At 44.2% G+C, this 19,484-nt stretch overlaps 2 protein-coding genes across 11 annotated transcripts in view; one reads left to right on the forward strand and one right to left on the reverse strand.

Annotated features, from left to right (window-relative positions):
• Positions 1–12,426, forward strand: part of POGZ (pogo transposable element derived with ZNF domain) — a 56,522-nt gene extending 44,096 nt beyond the window's left edge. For all 10 annotated transcript variants that reach the window (XM_063727635.1, XM_024236538.3, XM_024236542.3 and 7 more), the window contains 9 exons: positions 2,809–2,909; positions 3,432–3,578; positions 6,378–6,512; positions 6,625–6,797; positions 6,960–7,100; positions 7,878–7,934; positions 8,150–8,262; positions 8,544–8,568; positions 8,699–12,426. In XM_063727635.1, the coding sequence (XP_063583705.1) occupies positions 2,809–2,909; positions 3,432–3,578; positions 6,378–6,512; positions 6,625–6,797; positions 6,960–7,100; positions 7,878–7,934; positions 8,150–8,262; positions 8,544–8,568; positions 8,699–10,361 (2,555 nt within the window). In that variant the 3' untranslated portion in view covers positions 10,362–12,426. The remainder of the gene's footprint in view (positions 1–2,808; positions 2,910–3,431; positions 3,579–6,377; positions 6,513–6,624; positions 6,798–6,959; positions 7,101–7,877; positions 7,935–8,149; positions 8,263–8,543; positions 8,569–8,698) is intronic.
• A 785-nt stretch (positions 12,427–13,211) lies between these two features.
• Positions 13,212–15,570, reverse strand: PSMB4 (proteasome 20S subunit beta 4). Its single transcript, XM_002810239.5, has 7 exons — positions 15,420–15,570; positions 14,959–15,165; positions 14,555–14,701; positions 14,298–14,379; positions 13,789–13,905; positions 13,514–13,602; positions 13,212–13,331 (listed from the first exon to the last, which is right to left on the reverse strand). Exons 1-7 carry the CDS (start codon positions 15,557–15,559, stop codon positions 13,319–13,321), a joined length of 795 nt encoding a protein of 264 aa, XP_002810285.1. The 5' UTR covers positions 15,560–15,570; the 3' UTR covers positions 13,212–13,318.
• Positions 15,571–19,484: the final 3,914 nt, after the last annotated feature.

Genomic DNA, 19,484 nt, shown 5'->3' on the forward strand with positions numbered 1-19,484 from the left:
AGATTCAAGACAGGGAAAACGAATGGACAAAATCTTGGAATACATGGCATGATGAGGTTGGATGAGCCTTAGGAAGGTACAAGAGATCTATCCTTCCATAGTTTGGAAAACAAGCAGCAGAAGTTACAGTTGTTCATGCCTATTTCCTCAAAGTAGGAGATTGTGTATTGTGTTAGGTTTTAAGGAGGGAATGAGGGTGATGGTGCTCAGAGGGACAGTGTTAGGATAGCCACTATGGAGAATCAGTTCATTCTCCCTCTTGAATCTTTTTCTGTATTAGCTCCTTCCCCTGTAGAACTGATGTGTCAAAGGTTACCAGAGGTCTCTTAAATCCCCTTCTATTTGAGTTCCTACCTCACTAGTTTTCTTGAGATAACACAATGTAAATCTTTTTTTTCTTTTTTTTGAGGGAGTTTCGCTCTTGTTGCCCAGGCTGGAGTGTAGTGGCGCCATCTTGGCTCACCACAGCCTCTGCCTCCCAGGTTCAAGCAAATCTCTTGCCTCAGCCTCCCAAGTAGCTGGGACTACAGGCATGCATTACTATGCCCAGCTGATTTTGTATTTTTAGTAGAGACGGGGTTTCTCCATGTTGGTCAGGCTGGTCTTGAACTCCCAACCTCAGGTGATCCACCTGCCTTGGCCTCCCAAGATGTTGGGATTACAGGCGTGAGCCACCGCGCCCAGCCAACACATGTAAATCTTAACATGCTTGTACATTAGAAATTGCTTAATAAGTGTTTTTATTATTGATGTTGTGTGACAGCTGTGAAAGTAGAGCTGATAAATAGGTTATAGGAGAAAGATTAAATGAGATTGCCTAGGGAAAACGTAGACTAAGAAAGGCCTGGACAAAAGATTGCTTAAAGGTGTTCTAGAAAAGAAAAATGAAAGAGGTAAACAAATCAGGGGGTGGGTGGAAAAGAGATAATATTCTTATGTTGCTAGTTAACTGTTTCCCAAACATGTGGTTAACTTTCATACCTAACTTTCATACCTACTTGCCTTTCCTCCTGCTTTTCTCTTGGTCCTCTCTCTGGCTGGCTGAGCCCCATTCTTCTTTGACAATTCAGCTTTTATATGTTATTATAGCTTTTCCTCATTCCTTTATGCAGAATTTCTTATTTATCCATGTCCTCATAGCACCTAATGTACCTCTAGACAGTGTTTCTAAATGGAGTTGCAGACCTCTTTGAGAATAAATATGAAATGTGTGAATCCTCTTCCTAGAAAAATCTACATTTTACTCTTTTGCAAATAATTTCAGAGAAAACCTGGATTCCTAGAGGCCTGTTCCATAGACCCCAGATTAAGAACCCCTGGCTTTTGTTTATTTGTTTGTTTTACTTTAAAAAATTACTTGGCTAGGCACAGTGGCTCATACCTGTAATTCTGGCACTTTGGGAGGCTGAGATGGGAGGATTGCTTGAGCTTGGGAGGTCAGGGTTGCAGTGAGCCATGATTGAGCCACTGCACTCTAGCCTGGGAGACAGAATGAGACTCTGTCTCAAAACAAAAACAAAAATCCAGGGTTCTAGATAGTTAAAAAAAAAAAAAAGAATTATTTCAACTTTATTCATATTTCTTTGCCTGGGGTGTAGCGGGCTGGGGGCAGGGGGAGGTTAGACATTGTCCAGTAAATGCCCAAGGCTTTAAGCTTCCAGTTTTCATATTTGCAAAAACTTGAAACTAATTCCATTAAAGTGAGAAAAATGTAAATAATCTCTCTTTTTGCCATACTGTATAATTCAAAATATGTAGCAGTTAAAAATCCTACCAAAATTGGCCGGTGCACTGGCTCACACCTGTAATTCTACCACTTTGGGAGACTGAAGTGGATTGACAAAAGGATTGCTTGAGGCCAGGAGTTTCCGACCAGCCTGGGCAACATGGCGAGACCCTGTCCCTACAAAAAAAATTTTTTTTAATTACTTGGGCATGGTGGTGCGCCACTGTAGTCCTAGCTACTCGGAAAGCTGAAACAGGAGGCTTGCTTGAACTCAAAGGATAGTCCTGGCTACTCAGGAGGCTGTGGTGAGCTATGATCATGCTCCAGCCTGAGCAACAGAGTGAGATTCTGTCTCTTAAAAAAAAAAAAAAAAAAAAAAGGCCAGGCACGGTGGCTCACACCTGTAATCCCAGCACTTTGGGAGGCTGAGACAGGTAGATCACCTGAGGTCAGGAGTTCGAGACCAGCCTGGCGAACATGAAATTACCAAAAATTGTCTCAAAAGTTTGACAAAATTGTTAATTTGTGTCATAAAATTTTATCAAAATTTTTTTCTCATAAGCTTGACAAAATGGACAATTTCAAAGAGAGTAGGATGTATTGGAGGCCAGCTGATTAGCAGTGGGAAATCATATGGGCTAGTACCAAGTTTTTGCCTTATTATAAGAATAGAAAAGTGACAGTTCCTGCATGCAGTTTGAAATAATGGTGACAGAATGCAGGCTTTGGAGTCCGAGATAGTGCCTAAATTTTGAGCTCAGGAAGAAATGGGGAAAGGAAAAAGGGAAATAGTGGTAAGCCAGGAGGATGCTGAATTAGGTTAGAGTTGATGATAGAATAACCAATTTAAAATGTCTTATAGATAAGATCTAGAACGAAGCTTTGGTAAGAAGTCTGAGCTACATACATAAGATTATCAGCAACACAAATGTTAAGGTGGAGCCATTTAAAGAAAGAACAGAAGGGACCTATGATTTACTGATTGTTGAAAATCAAAGGAGTCAGAGAAAATAAAGATTGTGAGTCAGCAGGACTTTCGTCTTATTTTCAAGTGGATTTATTGATTACTTTTCTTCTTACAGCCAAGTGCAAGATCTGTGAGTGGGCGTTTGAAAGTGAGCCACTATTTCTCCAGCATATGAAGGATACTCATAAGCCTGGAGAGATGCCTTATGTTTGCCAGGTATTGCCTTTTTCTCCAGGGAGTTTTAGCAGTTTTGCTCTCAGGAAGAATAAAAAGAATCTACTAATGAATATTGCTGAACACCTACTGCATACACTCAGTTTAGGAACTCTGAGTAGGTACAGAAGAAATAGTAAACACAGTTTATCTTCAGGGTTTCCATGCAGGAGAAAAACATAAAAGAACATGTCCACAAGTAGACTAGCCAGGGAACATGTGCATATTCTAAGGGAGTGTCTGTCTCCTGAACGTACCCTTTGGAAATTGACAGAAGAGGCTTTATTTTTCTTAGTTAGAGAACATGGATTATTCTTAGACTTTCTGTCCCTTCCTATTTTTAAAGTAATAGCTAAATCTATCACAAACATAGCCCGGCATTACAAAGTCAGGAAAATAATTTGATTTCTATGCATTTGGGAAAACTTTTTTTTTATTTAAAAATTTTTGTTGCTACCTTTTTTTTTAAGGCCTCTCAGTTGTTCACTTCATTCTTAGCCTTATTTTCCCTCTTATGTGACTCAGGTGTGTCAATATCGCTCCTCACTCTACTCTGAGGTAGATGTCCATTTTCGGATGATCCATGAGGATACCCGGCATCTGCTCTGCCCTTATTGCCTGAAGGTCTTCAAAAATGGCAATGCATTCCAACAGCATTACATGAGGCACCAGGTACTAGGCACCAAGCAATTCCCATATTCTCTTGGTTTTTTTTTTTTTTTTTAAACATGGATGCTGGGGCCAGGGCTGAGCTAGGCAAATAATTTGAGCAGAGATTATAATATGCATATGTTTGCAGAAATGTATTGAATTCACTTAATGTGCCATGTACTAGTCTAGATGCTAGAGATTTAGTAGTAAACAAGGCAAACAATACAATAAAGCATGAAGAGTACTGTGTTGGGGAAAGTATAGGATATAGAAAATCACATAGCTATTCTGGTTGCCTAGTAAGGCTTCCAGAAAGAAGTGTTGTTCAATATCTGAGGGATGAATAAGAATGAGCCAGATGAAATAAGACGAAGAACAATGTGCCCAAGACACAAAGCAAGATTGTGGAGGTTCAAGAAATTGAGAGAGATTCAGTTGTAGGGTGTAAGAGACAGAGGGGTTGGAAGTTAGGCAGGGACAGATCATGGAGGATCTTTTAAGCCATGAAAAGAATTCACTGGGAAGCACTAAAGGGGTTTTAAGCCCTGGAGTGATATGTTCAGATTTAGTTAAGATTTTATACTGCCTGCACTGTGGAGAATGGATTAAAGGAGATTGAGACTACAGTTAGGGAAACTAGCTAGAAGGCTCTTTTCAGTAGTTTAGGTGAGAGATGATAGTGGCTATTGGCTTTTGAAATAAAGAAAAAGAGGGTAGAGTTGAGAGATATTCAGAAGATTTGTGATATTTATGATGTAGAGATGGATTAGGTGAAGGTAGCAATGCAGTAGTTAAGAATAGTGCCTAAGATTCTGTCTTGGGCGGTTGGGTGAATGAGGGAACTATTTGCTGAAATAGAAACAATAGAGAAAGTATATTTGTGAGGGGGAGATCATGAGTTTGGATATTGTAAGTTAGCAGTATCTGTGGATGTCAAGTGTAGCTGTTGGACAATAGATCTGAAGCCTGTGAGAGAACTCTGGGTTGTAGAAAAGATTTAGGAATCAGCGTTATATAAATCCTGTAGATTTTAAACTTAAATGCCATGGGCCCCCCAACCCTGTTGAGAATAAGAGAAGGCTTAGGATATTTGAAGTCTTTTATCTATAAAGAAACCACCATAGTACTAGGAGGAAAACCAGAAGAGTCTTGACCTTAAGGAAACTGGGGAGAAGAAAGTGTTTTAAAGAAGAGGGTATGATCAAAATGTCATATGTTACAGGAAGATGTCAAGCAACTAGAGACTTAGAAACAGGCCTTTAATTTAGCAACATTGATGAGAGCCATTTTGTTGGTTGGTAGGGTAGAAGTCAGATTTCAGCAGAACAAATGAATGAGAGGTAAGGAAATGAAGACGATGTATTTAAAGAAGTTTATTTATAAAAAGGGAGGACCCAGGGTAGGTAAATCCAGAGGAAGAAGTGGCAAAGAAGAGTTTTGTGTTGCTTTTATTTTCTTTATAAGATGAAAAGCTATGACTTCATTTTAAAATACTACAAGAAGAGAGCCACTAGAGGAGAGTGAAAGGTATGTAAGAGAGGGTTCAAAATGGAGAATAAGATGGGTGCATGTGTGCTTAATAGTCACATACATATGCACACAAACATACGCACCCTATTACACTCATAGTCTCCTTTGCACAGTAGTGACTGCTGATCGTCTACCACAACTGTATTTCCAAATAGGGGCATGGAAATTGTCTCTTAGCCTGAGCTTACAGAGCTTTGTTATCCTACTAAAGAAAATCATAGACATGGGTTCTATTTTTGAAGGACTTCAATACTAGGCAGACTGAATCCTCAAAATGGTCTCACCAGGAGACATATCTGTATATACTGATGTGTTAAGTGGGAAAACAGCAAGGTATAGACAAGTGCTATCATTTGTGTTAAAAGGAGTAAAAGAAGAGGGCTGAGGTGGGAGGATCACTTGAGCCCAGGAGGTGGAGTCCAGCCTGGGCAACATGGTGAGACAACATCTCTACAAAAAGGAAAGAGAAAAAAGTGGGAGCCAGGCACAGTGGTGCACGCCTGTAATCCCAACACTTTGGGAGGCCAAGGTGGGTAGATCACTTGAGCCCAGGAGTTGAAGACCAGCCTGAGCAACATGGTGACACAACATGGTCTCTACAAAAAAATACAAAAAGTAGCCGGATGTGGTGGCACGTGCCTGTAGTCCCAGCTACTTGGGACGTGCAGTGAGCTATGAACATGCCACTGCACTCCAGCCTGGGCTACAGAGAGAGACCCTGTCTCAAAAAAAGGGGGTGGGGCAGGTAATGATTGGATATGAATGTATTTGTGATAACAGTTACATGTGTAGACTGCCCACGAAAGCATACTCAGGAAACTGGTAATAAGTTGTTTGTATGGAAGGGGACTGAGTGTCAGAGTTGAAAGCAAAGTTGGAAGAGTATAGAAAAAAAAGTATGACTTTTCTTCACTATGTACATTGTCCTTTTTTAAAAAAAGAAGAATGAAGAATGTCCAGGAGAATGTCCAGTTGTCAGCAGTGTAAAGACATAATACAAATAAAGGTTACATCACTCATTCAAATTGTGAAAACAAGTCAGGAAAGGATGATTTGAGAACTTAGTCATCCTGGACTAGAATCCATCTTTCTTTGAGATCATGGGAGGTGATGATGCTCAATGGTAGGTTTTGTGGTCATGTTGCATATTTCTTTCTTACTCTCTTAAATTATCAACAGAAAGGTGGGAAGAATGATATGGTTGACATTGATCTGCTTTCTCCTCAAAAAAGAAAATTTATTAGGAACCTTTAAGGGATTTTGTCTCTTTTTTTCCCTCCCCCACTTCAGAAGAGAAATGTTTATCACTGCAACAAATGCCGGCTGCAGTTTCTCTTTGCCAAGGACAAAATTGAACACAAGCTTCAACACCATAAAACCTTCCGTAAACCCAAGCAGCTGGAGGGCTTGAAACCAGGCACCAAGGTAAAGAGTTTGCCAGTGTCTTTTATAGGCCCAGGGAGGGAGGAATAGAGATTTTCAGTATTCTGAAATTTAGTGTGGGTGATGTCTCATTGTTACTTCCCTTGGTTCTCAGGTGACAATCCGGGCTTCCCGAGGGCAGCCACGAACTGTTCCTGTATCCTCTAATGATACACCTCCCAGCGCCTTGCAGGAGGCAGCACCGCTGACCTCCTCAATGGACCCTCTGCCTGTCTTCCTTTATCCCCCTGTCCAGCGCAGCATCCAGAAGAGAGCTGTTAGGAAAATGTCAGCGCCTTCTTCTAAGTGCTGGGCGGGTGGGGACTGGGTGGCCAGGATTATTCCTGATACACACTGCAATCTGGTAGCTTTTTAGCAGGGTTTGTTTGAAAATCCTACATTTTGGGGACCCCTGAGGCAGTAATGAGAATTCTTTTTTTTTCCCCACAGGAGTGTCATGGGCCGGCAGACATGCCTGGAGTGCAGCTTCGAGATCCCAGACTTCCCTAATCATTTCCCTACTTACGTACACTGCTCTCTGTGTCGCTATAGCACCTGCTGCTCCCGAGCTTATGCCAACCACATGATCAAGTAAGTTTCAGCTTGAGAGTTTAGATTCTTTTTCTTCTTTTTTTTTTTTTTTTTTTGGAGACAGGGTCTCACTCTGTCCCCTAGGCTTGAGTGCAATAGCACGATCTTGGCTCACTGCAACCTCTGCCTCCTGGGTTCAAATGATTCTCCTGTCTCAGCCTCCCAAGTAGCTGGGATTACAGGTGTGCACTACCATGCCTGGCTGATTTTTTTGTATTTTTAGTAGAGACGGGGTTTCACCGTCTTGGCCAGGCTGGTCTCAAACTCCTGAGCTCAGGTGATCCACCCGCCTCAGCCTCCTAAAGTGCTGGGATTACAGGCATGAGCCGCTGCGCCTGGCCCCAGCCAGATTCTTGAGCACTCATTTCATTTTCTCCCCTGCTTCTAATATGTTTCCTCCTTCAACTCTTAGAGCTATTTGTTCTTCTCTCCTAGCAGAGTGAGAGGCTTTGTTTTTTCAGTTTTGATGGTCTGTGCTCTAATTTCATAGGGCCTTGCTATTCAAGTACCAGTAGTATTAGGTGGGAGCTTGTTAGAAATGCTGACTGTCAGCCTCACCCTAGGCCTACTGAATCAGAATGTGAATTTTAATAGATCCTCAGGTGACTTGTATGCATATTTACGTTTAAGAAGCATGGTGACAGGAAAACTGGCTTAGGTTGAGATTAGGGTGCACTGAAGAAGCGTCTGTTTTGTTGGGGGCATTGTCACTGGCTGGTGATCTCTAGCTTAGCCAGCAGCACTCCATAACTCATACCACTTCTTTGTCTTTCTCAGCAATCATGTTCCACGGAAGAGCCCCAAGTATTTGGCTTTGTTTAAAAATTCTGTGAGGTAAGAAAAAACTTATTGGCAGCATCTTAATTTTTCAGGTTTTTACATTAATTAATTTTCAGGTTTTTCATTATTTGGAGAGGTGGTTATGTGAGTTAATTTCAGAAAAAGGAGAAAGTGGGAGGGCATTCCTTTTCTTTCTTAAGCCTCAAAGCTTAATGGTCTCAAGTGTCACTGCTGTATTTGTCTTACATAGTCTCAATTCTCTTTTTTAGTGGAATCAAGCTGGCCTGCACTTCATGTACCTTTGTTACCTCTGTGGGCGATGCTATGGCCAAGCATTTGGTATTCAACCCCTCTCACAGATCCAGCAGCATCCTGCCACGGGGTAAGTGGGAGAGATGGGGATTAGTTGAGCAAGGGGAGGAAAAAAGATACAGGTTTGTACTGTATGCATCAGGAGCATACCTACCTGGCCTCACTCATTCACTGTTGAGATGTCCTGTACCAAATTAGAAACCTTCCGACCTGAAGTTTATATTAAAACTGGTAAAGTTGGTCACTGTGAACAGCGTATTTGTATGTATTAAGTTGAAATCCCGGGGCACTGTCTTTGGAGGGCTTATTTTTTCACTGGGCTAACTTTTTTTATTGTTTCATTTTCCATAGGACTCACTTGGATAGCTCACTCAAGGTAACAAAAACTCAGCTCACAATTTCTGGTTTGCAGTGTGTTTACTCTTTGTTATTATTATCATATTATTATTTCAATTTCCTAGTTGAACTGAGATTTCTCCTCTTCTCTTTACTCCTCACCCCTTTAGGCATGGCCAGACTCGTGACCGAGGGCATGACCGGAACGTGAAGAATATGTACCCTCCTCTTTCCTTCCCCACTAACAAAGCTGCCACTGTGAAATCTGCGGGGGCCACCCCAGCTGAGCCTGAAGAGCTACCAACTCCCTTAGCCCCTGCACTCCCATCACCAGCCTCAACTGCAACCCCACCACCAACCCCCACTCACTCGCAGCCTTCAGCCCTTCCACCGCTGGCTACAGAGGGAGCCGAATGTCTGAATGTTGATGATCAGGATGAAGGGAGCCCAGTCACCCAGGAACCTGAGCCAGCATCAGGTGGTGGTGGTAGTGGTGGGGTTGGCAAAAAGGAGCAGCTGTCTGTGAAGAAGCTTCGAGTAGTACTGTTTGCTCTATGCTGCAATACAGAACAGGCAGCTGAACACTTCCGAAATCCCCAGCGACGTATTCGCCGTTGGCTTCGACGTTTCCAGGCCTCCCAGGGGGAGAATCTAGAGGGCAAATATCTGAGCTTTGAGGCAGAAGAGAAACTGGCTGAGTGGGTGCTAACCCAGCGCGAACAACAGCTACCTGTAAATGAGGAGACCTTGTTCCAGAAGGCCACCAAAATAGGACGTTCTTTGGAAGGGGGGTTTAAGATCTCCTATGAGTGGGCTGTGCGTTTCATGCTGCGGCACCACCTGACTCCCCATGCCCGGCGAGCTGTGGCCCACACCCTACCTAAGGATGTAGCAGAGAATGCAGGACTCTTCATTGAATTTGTACAACGGCAGATTCACAACCAGGACTTACCCTTGTCTATGATTGTGGCTATTGATGAGATCTCTTTGTTCCTGGATACAGAGGTGCTGAGCAGTGATGATCGAAAGGAGAATGCCCTGCAGACAGTGGGCACAGGGGAACCTTGGTGTGATGTAGTCCTAGCCATTCTGGCAGATGGCACTGTCCTTCCCACCCTGGTTTTCTACAGAGGGCAGATGGATCAGCCTGCTAACATGCCAGACTCCATATTGCTAGAGGCAAAGGAGAGTGGCTACAGTGATGACGAGATCATGGAGCTGTGGTCAACTCGAGTGTGGCAGAAGCACACAGCTTGCCAGCGCAGCAAAGGCATGCTTGTGATGGACTGTCATCGCACTCACTTGTCAGAAGAGGTACTGGCTATGCTTAGTGCCTCTAGCACTTTGCCTGCAGTGGTCCCAGCAGGCTGTAGCTCCAAAATTCAGCCATTAGATGTATGCATCAAAAGAACTGTCAAGAACTTCCTGCATAAAAAATGGAAGGAACAGGCTCGGGAAATGGCAGATACTGCATGTGATTCTGATGTCCTGCTTCAGCTGGTGCTTGTCTGGCTGGGTGAAGTGCTAGGTGTCATTGGGGACTGTCCAGAGCTAGTTCAGCGCTCCTTCCTGGTGGCTAGTGTTCTGCCTGGCCCCGATGGCAACATTAACTCACCTACAAGAAATGCTGACATGCAGGAGGAGCTAATTGCCTCCCTAGAGGAGCAACTGAAGCTGAGTGGGGAACATTCTGAGTCTTCCACTCCACGACCCAGATCATCTCCTGAAGAGACAGTTGAGCCTGAAAGCCTTCACCAGCTCTTTGAGGGTGAAAGTGAGACCGAGTCTTTCTATGGCTTTGAAGAAGCTGACCTAGATCTGATGGAGATTTGAGTGTTGGGGTCATGAGGGGGTGTGGAGTGGGGGTGGGAACATGTGAGGGAGGGTAAAGGGGCTTAGGGAAAAGGGGGCATACCAGGTGGGGTATTTGGTTTATATTTTTTAATTTTACACCACCACTCCCCCCTGAGGTTGACTTACACTTCCCTGTGGATTTGTGGATTAATTAGGAAAACCAATAGTAATCACGTCTGAGCCAAGGAGCTGGCCCATTGGTCATTCACTTCTGCTAAAAACAGGTTTTTGTGACTTTTTTTTTAAATTTAAATCACTGTGTTTGGTATTTTTCTGACAAAATTAAGAAAAAGAAAAAAAATTATTTGTGGGCGAATGTTAAATTTTTTTGTTTCCCCTTTTACCTCAATTGTATCATAGTACTTCTGGGTTTTTTTGTTTGTTTTATTGTGTGGCCAATGTCTTTGGGCATGATGCTATCTAATTGTCAATGTGAGAACATTTCTGAAGATGGGAAAGACAAATTATGTAGCTCACAAACTGGTTTATTATATATATGGATAAAAAACTTTTTTCATTGTGGTCTTAACACTTTTATATAAAAATGAAAATGGAAAAAAAGTCCCACTGAACTCTCTCTTCCTTCTCCTTTTCTTTCCTTCCCTCTCCAGAGATGTTGGTTTCTACAGCAACCCTAGATATAAAATTGTGGCTTTAAAAATGCATGAAACCACCTTTATCCAGAATGAATAGATTTGTCTTTTCCTCACCACCTTCCCTCCAAAACATGACATAAACAATATTTTTTGCATTTGTGATCCTTGGCCCCTTTCCCCATTCTCACACCATCCATCCCTCTGGACAAAGGATCATACAGGTGTTATTAGCAAGCAAGAGGTACTGAGGCGATCAAACAGTTTTAGGGTGGAAGCCATTCCCAGTTTGAGTCTTCATCCTGTAAGCCCCCAGGGGCGGTCCCTGCTTTATTGAACTTCATCCTGTTAGAAGGAGAGCATGCCTGTTTAAGGGATTACTGGTCCTACAGCCAGGAGCTAATTGTTCAAGAAGTGTTGAACTTTAAAAAGACAAGACCACTTGTTGAAATCCAGCGTGCTCTGTGGCTTTCCCCTATTTCTCTTAATACTTAGGGAAGAATCTGACAGGAAGAAGCAGCGCACAGGGGTGTGCACAAAGAAAATGACATGAATCTTTATTTTTCACTGCCAGCTTCAAGGAAAAAAATTTTTTCTACAATTTGCATGAGGGATTTTTTTAATTGTATGTACTCATGGTTGTAAACCAAAACGTACTGTACCGTACAGAGAAAAGGAGCAAAAAACCAAGTCTTCTGTTTATCCTGAGGCTTTCAACAATGTTCCCCTCCTGTGAGCCAAGGAGGCAACCTGCACAAGCTTGTAAATGGTTCGTCTTTAAAATGTACATAAGTGGAACATTTAATAAAATGAGGGGAAATGGATTTATAAACTTGTTTTTTTTCTAGGTGACCCTGTTTAATAGGCTTTCACAGACTGGGGAATGCTCAAGATGTGATGGGCCTGGTGGTACAGGTGTGACATTTGTTACCACCCATTTCTCCCACCCCACCCTGCTTTTTTGTTTTTTCATCCCCCAGCACACTATAATATAGTGAACTGGAAAAGTCCCTTCCAGAAACAGCTTGGCCAGCTTTGTGAACCCTTGACATCTGAAAACAACTAAGGATCCATCTGGGCTTCTCTTCCCCAGCTTTTTGCCTGATGCCATTTTATTGACTATGGACTTTGAAGTCAGCCTTTGCCTTTGAGAAAGTTCAAGAACTATGGTTGGTCACATCTATCTACAACAACCTAATCCTACTCTTTGGTAGTCTCTGCAGCAGCCACAGCCTTAGCAGAGCTGGGGTTCCTGTCTTCTGCACACGATTGACTTTCTTGATGGGTAATTTTTTTTTAGATCATAATACCAACAGTGGATCAGCTGGGTTTTGGCCAGGAAGTTGTCTTTGTGGACTCTGCCTGCATGGCTTAGTAGTAGAAGGAAATTTTTTTTTGGTTTTGTTTTTTATAATTCAGTTTAATCAATAAACATGTATTTATTGACTGTTTTCTGTGTTGAGACTGAATGTGTGGAGGTTTCAGATTGAAAGCTCATTGTTTGGCTTTACAAGTTTGTTACGGACAATGCAAATGGAGAGATGGTTTTATTTTTTCCTTCAGTCCTCTCACTGAATTTCTATACTTTGAATTTGCTGCCTATATTTTCTTTCTCAATAAGTTTGGAGAGGATATGTGTCAGAATCGCCTACAGTGTTCATTTTAAAAATTCAAGCTAGGCATGATGGCTCATGCCGTAATCCCAGCACTTGGGAGGCTGAGGCAGGAGGTTGCTTGAGCCCAGAAATTCAAGGCTGCAGTAAGCTGTGATCATGCCACTGCACTCAAGCCTGGGCAACAGAATGAGACTTTTGTCTCTGAAATATTCAGGTTTAGAACCATTCCAGGGATGGCTAATGCCCCAGCTGACTTGAGGGCAACCTGATGCAGAACAGCTCTACTAGATTATCTTTAAAGTGGTATTTTAATGAAAACCACAGCCAACATTAAGAAATCTGTATTCTTTTGATAATCCAGTGCAGTGGAGGAAGATTTGGGAGGAGAATTTGAACACAAAAGCCAGTTAGCACACAAAAATTAAGTCTGGCTTCTACAGGAAGCTCTGCTTCTAATACAGCTCCAAATGACACTAGTGTGTCTTTCTGTATTGTGCAGAGAATTGTGTATGTGCTGCAAGACCCTAAGGGTTCTCCGACCAGGGAGGGAGATGGCACATGGCAGTACTCAGCAGTTTTGCACTTGGTGTGACCCAGTCAGACAAAAACCACTCAGCAAGCATTTTGAAGAATTTATTTACTTTACAAAAGAAGAGTCTATCTTTGAACCAGCCAAGTTCAAAGTTAAAAGTAGGGCAACTTCAGTTCTGGATAATGCATCTGTATTTCATTCAAAGCCACTAAAAAAGACAGAATAATAAAATTGTGAAGCGTAAAGGGATCAATTCCTAAAAATAGCTGTACCGTCCAACCAAAACTCTCCACCCAGAGAATTTTCCTGGGTGAGCCTCCCAGAAAAGCCCAGCTTAGTGTAAGCCAAAGACCTCCCAAATCTGTCATCAATTTTTTCCGTATTACTCACCTGATCATGTGGGCAATATCCCAGTTGGTCTCTGCAGACAATGGTCCCTCTATTTCAACACCTTTTTCGGTTACAGTGGCGATTTGAAACTGGAAGAAAGCAGAGCATTCAATAATGCCCACCACTTAAGTCCTTAAATGAAAAGTCAGGTGGAGGTCTTCCCCAATGTGAAAATAGGAGTCACACAAGTAAGGCAATCTGTTCTTCAAAGCATAGAGACCCAGGGATTGCAAGGATCCAGAGCCCGCCAATTAGGTTCCCAGCACATCCCTCACCCGGTTGTAAGAACGGGCATCTCGGTAGTACAGCACTCGCATGCAGCGTTCTACTAGGTCGCGGGCCTCGGTCTGGCTCAGCACTGGCTGCTTCTCCAGAACTTCTCGCAGCAGAGGCTAGGGAGATTGGGGGGAAACCATGGGAGATATTGGGCTGAATAACAGGCTAGTTGTCTCAAATCTATGGTATAAAAAGCATTAAAGAGTGAAAAGATGACATTCTACCTCTTGCCTCACCAGAATGAACTCTGCTTACAAAATAAGCTAAAGAGCACTTCAAGAAGTTCTAGGGTGTCCTTTCTTTGCATGTCTACTGACTCCCAGACATGTCATCTTGTCACTAGAATCAGTGTCAACACCTACAGCCCCCAGACTACAAAGAAAACCATCTGCCCAGTAATAGCGATCCCAGCCCATCCCACATATCAGAATTTCAGGAGAAAAGCAGACAAATACTAATCCATCTCCTTTTGTCTTCCCTTTCTCCCACCTCTAGACATACTACTTACCTGAGCCAAGTATGCACCATAACCAGTGGCCAGCGAAGGGGCTTCATAGGCTACACCAAGCATGTCCACATAACCGAGGAAGCTAACAGGACACAATGGGTCAAAACTCATTTCACCTTAGGTTCATCTTAGCTGAAGAAGGGGACCATGGGGTCTGAGTTAAAGTGGGATTCACTTGGGGAGAAGAGACAGAAGAGATACTACACAGGTACTAGGTTGGGTGGTAAAGGAAATAAGTTATTTGCATTCATATGAACCTCTCTCCATCAGCATAGCCTCCGATGACCATGGTGTTCCACAAAGGGTTCATCTTCGAGCGCCGGCTGTACATGGCCCTGGTCAGCCATGAATGAATAGCTCTAGGACTATAGCTGTGTCCATCTCCCAGAAGCTCCTCATCAATCCTTAAAAGGAATTGGTTGTGAGAAAAGGGAGAGAATTAAGTCGGGGTCTCCACCCATCCCCAAAAGAAGTTACCACACCTCCCCCCATTTTACACCACCTAATGCCAAAAACTTTATTGCAAACACAGATCGCCCACCTCCAACAACTCTCCCAGTCCCCCGCTGCAACAAGTCCCCCCATCCCATCGAAGGGAATAAAAAACAGGGGACTCCCCTCTCTACTTGGGAACCACTCTCCTGTTCTCTGGATGACTTACACCATCTGGCCGAGAACTTGCTTCAAATACTGGAAATCAGCGTAGTCCCCAGAGGCACCCAGCATGGTACTGTTGTTGACTCGCATAATGCGAGAGATGTTGCGGAAACGAGCCAAGGAGCCGTAGGATCCCAGCATGTCTGCGGCAATTACCACTCCGCCCTCGAACTTAACGCCGAGGACTGAGGTCCCGGTCACCATGGGGTTCCTAAAGAGTGAGGCCGGTGGGAGCTGAGAGGGGGGATGGCCTGCGCCCTCTTTCCGCGCACTGAGCTCCGCTTCTGATTTTCTATAATTCCTTCCAATTATTCTGCATTCTCCAGGACTCCGCACCCCCCAGCTCCCCTGCCGTTCGCGCTCCCCCGGGGTCCCCGCCTCACCTTCCCGGGCTCTCAAAACCGGCCGGCAGCACCAGGCCCCATGGTCCCGCCCGCTACGCAAGCGAAAGCGCCGAGAACTTACTGGGTCCGCGTGATTGGACCTCTGTAAAGTGCAGACGCCGGATCCATGAAGGAATCGGAAGTGGACGGAATGCGGTAAAACTGTCCTGGGGCCGGACCCCCCGCCCAAAGTCCTGACCGCGACCCCAAAAGCGCTTCCATCTTAGTCACGGTAGCAGAAAAAATGAAAGCGCTTGCGCCAACGGAAGCGGAAGTGATCCTTCAGTGTTATTTCTTTCTTTTTCCTGTAGGCGACTTCCGGCAGCCATGTTGATGAGGTCGTAGCTGAACGTGCAGTAATCCTAGGTGGCGACCGAGACAGGGAGTTGAAATTGCCAAACATGGCTTCGCATCGCATCTCCGTGGAGTTTGGACCAGATCACAGCGTTCTAACAAAAGATTCAAGGAGGACGGAGGCATGAAGGTGGGGTGGGGAGGTGGCCACTTAAAGACGCTGATCCTGAGTGAGACGTCACAATTTTTTTTTTTTTTTTTTTTTTTGAGACGGAGTCTCGCTCTGTCCCCCAGGCTGGAGTGCAGTGGCGCGATCTCGGCTCACTGCAACCTCTGCCTCCCAGATTCAAGCGATTCTCATGCGTTAGCCTACCGAGTAGCTGGGATTACAGGCGCCTGCCACCACGCCTGGCTAATTTTTTGTATTTTTGCTAGAGACGGGGTTTCACCATGTTGGCCAGGCTGGTCTCGAACTCCAGATCTCAGGTGATCCGCCTGCCTCGGACTCCCAAAGTGCTGGGATTACAGGAGTAAGTCGCCTCGCCCGGCTGAGAAGTCACAATTCTCATGTTCCTTTTGGATCATTATCAAAAAGCCCACATGAAAATATCAGTGAACACAGGATCTCTTACATCTGTACTCCTCAGAGCAGCCCCATGTGGCAGCCGTTATTCGACCCATTTCGTAAATAGGAAACCGAGGCTTGCGGTGTAGTGATTTACCCAGTCACACAGCCGATAACGGTAGAACTGAATCTTGAAGCTAGAATAAAAAAAGGAATCAGGGCCGGGTGCGGTGGCTCATGCCTGTAATCCCAGAACTTTGGGAGGCCAAGACGGGAGGATCACTTGAACCCAGGAATTCAAGACCAGCCTCGGCAACATGGTGAGACCTCATCTCCACAAAACAAAACAAAACACAAAATTAGCCAGGCCTGTAATTCCAGCTACTTGGGAGGGTGAGGTGTGAGAATCGCCTCGAGGAGGTTGCAGTGAGCCGAGGTAGTGCCACTGCACTCCAGCCTGGGCAACAGAGTGAGACCCTGTCACAAAAAAAAAAAAAAAAAGGATACACTTGTGTATACTCTTTGTGTATACCGTGTGGGGTGTGATAGCTCAGGTGGATCAAGCACTCTCTGTGGGACCTTAGACAAGTCTGAAAGTTTCCTTATTGTCAAGGGCCCTTGCCCACCTCTAAAGAAGAAGAAAAATTCCACTGGAAGTGCAGGGGTGAAACTAAATTCCAGGGGTTTCCTTCTCAATGTAACTCCATAGCAGGGGCTGGAAACAGTGCCTTGAATCAAACTGGTGAATTTTGTCAAAGATAAACAAAGCCGAACACTAAAGTGGAAAGGACAGATTTCAATCAGTAATAACTACTGCAATAAGGAAAAAGAGTTCAGCATGAACTGAACTCAACTGCAATTTGTATGCAAGTAATGGGTATTTTATAGGGAAAATGAGGTTAGGGGATGGTGAGACAGAGGGTCAGTAGAGTCAGGGAAGTGAACATTTACAGAATTAGTCAACGTAAATGTGCTTAGGTCAATGATGTCTGCTAGCTGGCAATTATGGAAGTTAGGATTCCATCCTCCCACAGAGACTGGTGAGGATACTGTCCTCAACACTGTCCTTAGGTGTCTTTTGTTTGTTTGTTTTTTGAGACAAGGTCTGGCTCTGTCACCCAGGCTGGAGTGCAGTGGCATGATCTCGGCTCACTGCGACCCTTGCCTCCCCGGCTTCAGCGATCCTCCAGCTGCAACCTCTCGAGTAGCTGGGGACTACAGGTGCCAACCCGGCTAATTTTTGTTTTTGTTTTTTTTCTTTTTTTCTTATTTTGAGAGGGAGTCTCTCTCTGTTGCGCAGGCTGGAGTGCAGTGGCACGATCTCAACTCAAAGCAACCTCCGCCTCCCTGGTTCAAGCGATTCTCCAGCCTCAGGCTCCTCAGTAGCTGGGATTACGGGGTGCACAACCATGCCCAGCTAATTTGTTGTTGTTGTTGTTGTTGTTGTATTTTTAGTAGAGACGGGGTCTCATCACATTGGCCAGGTTGGTCTCGTACTCCTGACCTCAGGTAATCCTCTCACCCCAGCCTCCCAAAGTGGTGGGATTACAGGCGTGAGACACCACGACCAGCCTAATTTTTGTATTTTTTTGTAGAGACCGGGGGAGATCTCACCATGTTGCCCAGGCTAGTTTCAAACTCCTGAGCTCAAGAAATCTGCCCACCGCAGGCCGGGCGCAGTGGCTCACGCCTATAATCCCAGGACTTTGGGAGACTTAAACGGGCGGATCACCTGAGGTCAGGAGTTCGAGACCAGCATGGCCAACGTGATGAAACCCCGTCTCTACAAAAAATACAAAAATTAGCCAGGTGTGGTGGCACACGCCTGTAATCCCAGCAACTTGGGAGGCTGAGGCAGGAGATTTGTTTGAACCCAGGAGACAGAGGTTGCAGTGAGCCAAGATTACACCACTGCACTCCAGCCTGAGTGACAGAACTAACGAAATGCTGTCTCAAAAAAAGGAAAGAAAAGAAAGCAAAGAAAGAAAGGAAAGGAAAGGAAGAAGGAAGGAAAGAAAGAAAGGAAAGAGAGAGAGACAGGAAGGAAAGAAGGAAGGAAAGAGAGAGGGAGGGAGGGAAAGGAAAGGAAGGAAAGGAAGAAAGAAAGAGAAAGAGAGAAAGAAAGCTGCCCACCCAAAGTGCTGGGATTACAGGCGTGAGCCACTGTCCCTGGCGTATTCTCAGGTATTGGCTGGAACAAAGTAAATTATTTTGGCAGCCTTGAGTTTTATCAGGCAGACACTTTAAGGCAGGAGAGGGTCACCTCAGGGATGTGACCCTGAGCTTTTAGAAGCTATGTTACCGGTGGGGTAATATAGCTATATATTTTATCTATATATAAAATAATTTTTTAAATGAGAGGATCCAGAGCCATCCAGCCTGAGAGTAGGATGTCAGAGAAAGCAAACTGCTAACTACTGATGATGCAATATTCAAAAGAAGGTGAGAACAAGACATAAGACATCTCGGCTCACTGCAACCTCCACCTCCCGGGTTCAAGCAATTCTCCTGCCTCAGGCTCCTGAGTAGCTGGGATTATAGGTGCCCACCACCATGCCTGGCTAATTTTTCTATTTTTGGTAGAGATGGAGTTTCACCATGTTGGCCAAGCTGGTCTCGAACTCCTGACTTCAGGTGATCTGCCCGCCTTGGCCTCCCAAAGTGCTGGGATTACAGGCGTGAGCCAACGTGCCCAGCCCACTACTCCACTTTTTAAGAGAATGGGATTTGAACTCAACTCCAATACAGTTAAGGATTCTTTCTTGACCTACTCAAGGTCTGATCTGGGGGACTAGAACAGAAAGATGAGAAAGAAAACATATCCAGTGTATCCATGGCTGCACTAGTATGTGAGGATCCCCTGAGGATTTTTGAAGTTTTATATCCTCTGTAATTCAATTCTGTAACACCTCTCATAGCATTCGTCATAACTTGGAAGACTGTCTGCCTTACTAAGCTAAAAGTTCCATAAAGGCAGGAACTGAGTCTGTCTTGCAAAGTGTCCTTTGATGCACAAAAGCTTTTAATTTTGATGTAGTCCTGTTTATTTTATTTTCTTGTCCTGACTTTGGTGTCATTTCCAGAAATCACTGCCAAATGCAACGTCATGAAGCTTTTCCCCTGTTCTAAGAGTTCAGTTTTAGCTGTTTAAATCTTTGATTCATTTTGAATTAATTTTTGTATTGCTGTAACTTCATTCTTTTGCATGTGGATATCCAGTTTTCCCACTACTGTTTCTTGAAAAGACTGTACTTTCCCCATTGAATAGTCTTGGCACCCTTGCCAAAA

This window comes from Pongo abelii, chromosome 1 (assembly GCF_028885655.2).
Source record: "Pongo abelii isolate AG06213 chromosome 1, NHGRI_mPonAbe1-v2.0_pri, whole genome shotgun sequence".
NCBI classification, from domain to species: Eukaryota; Metazoa; Chordata; class Mammalia; order Primates; family Hominidae; genus Pongo; species Pongo abelii.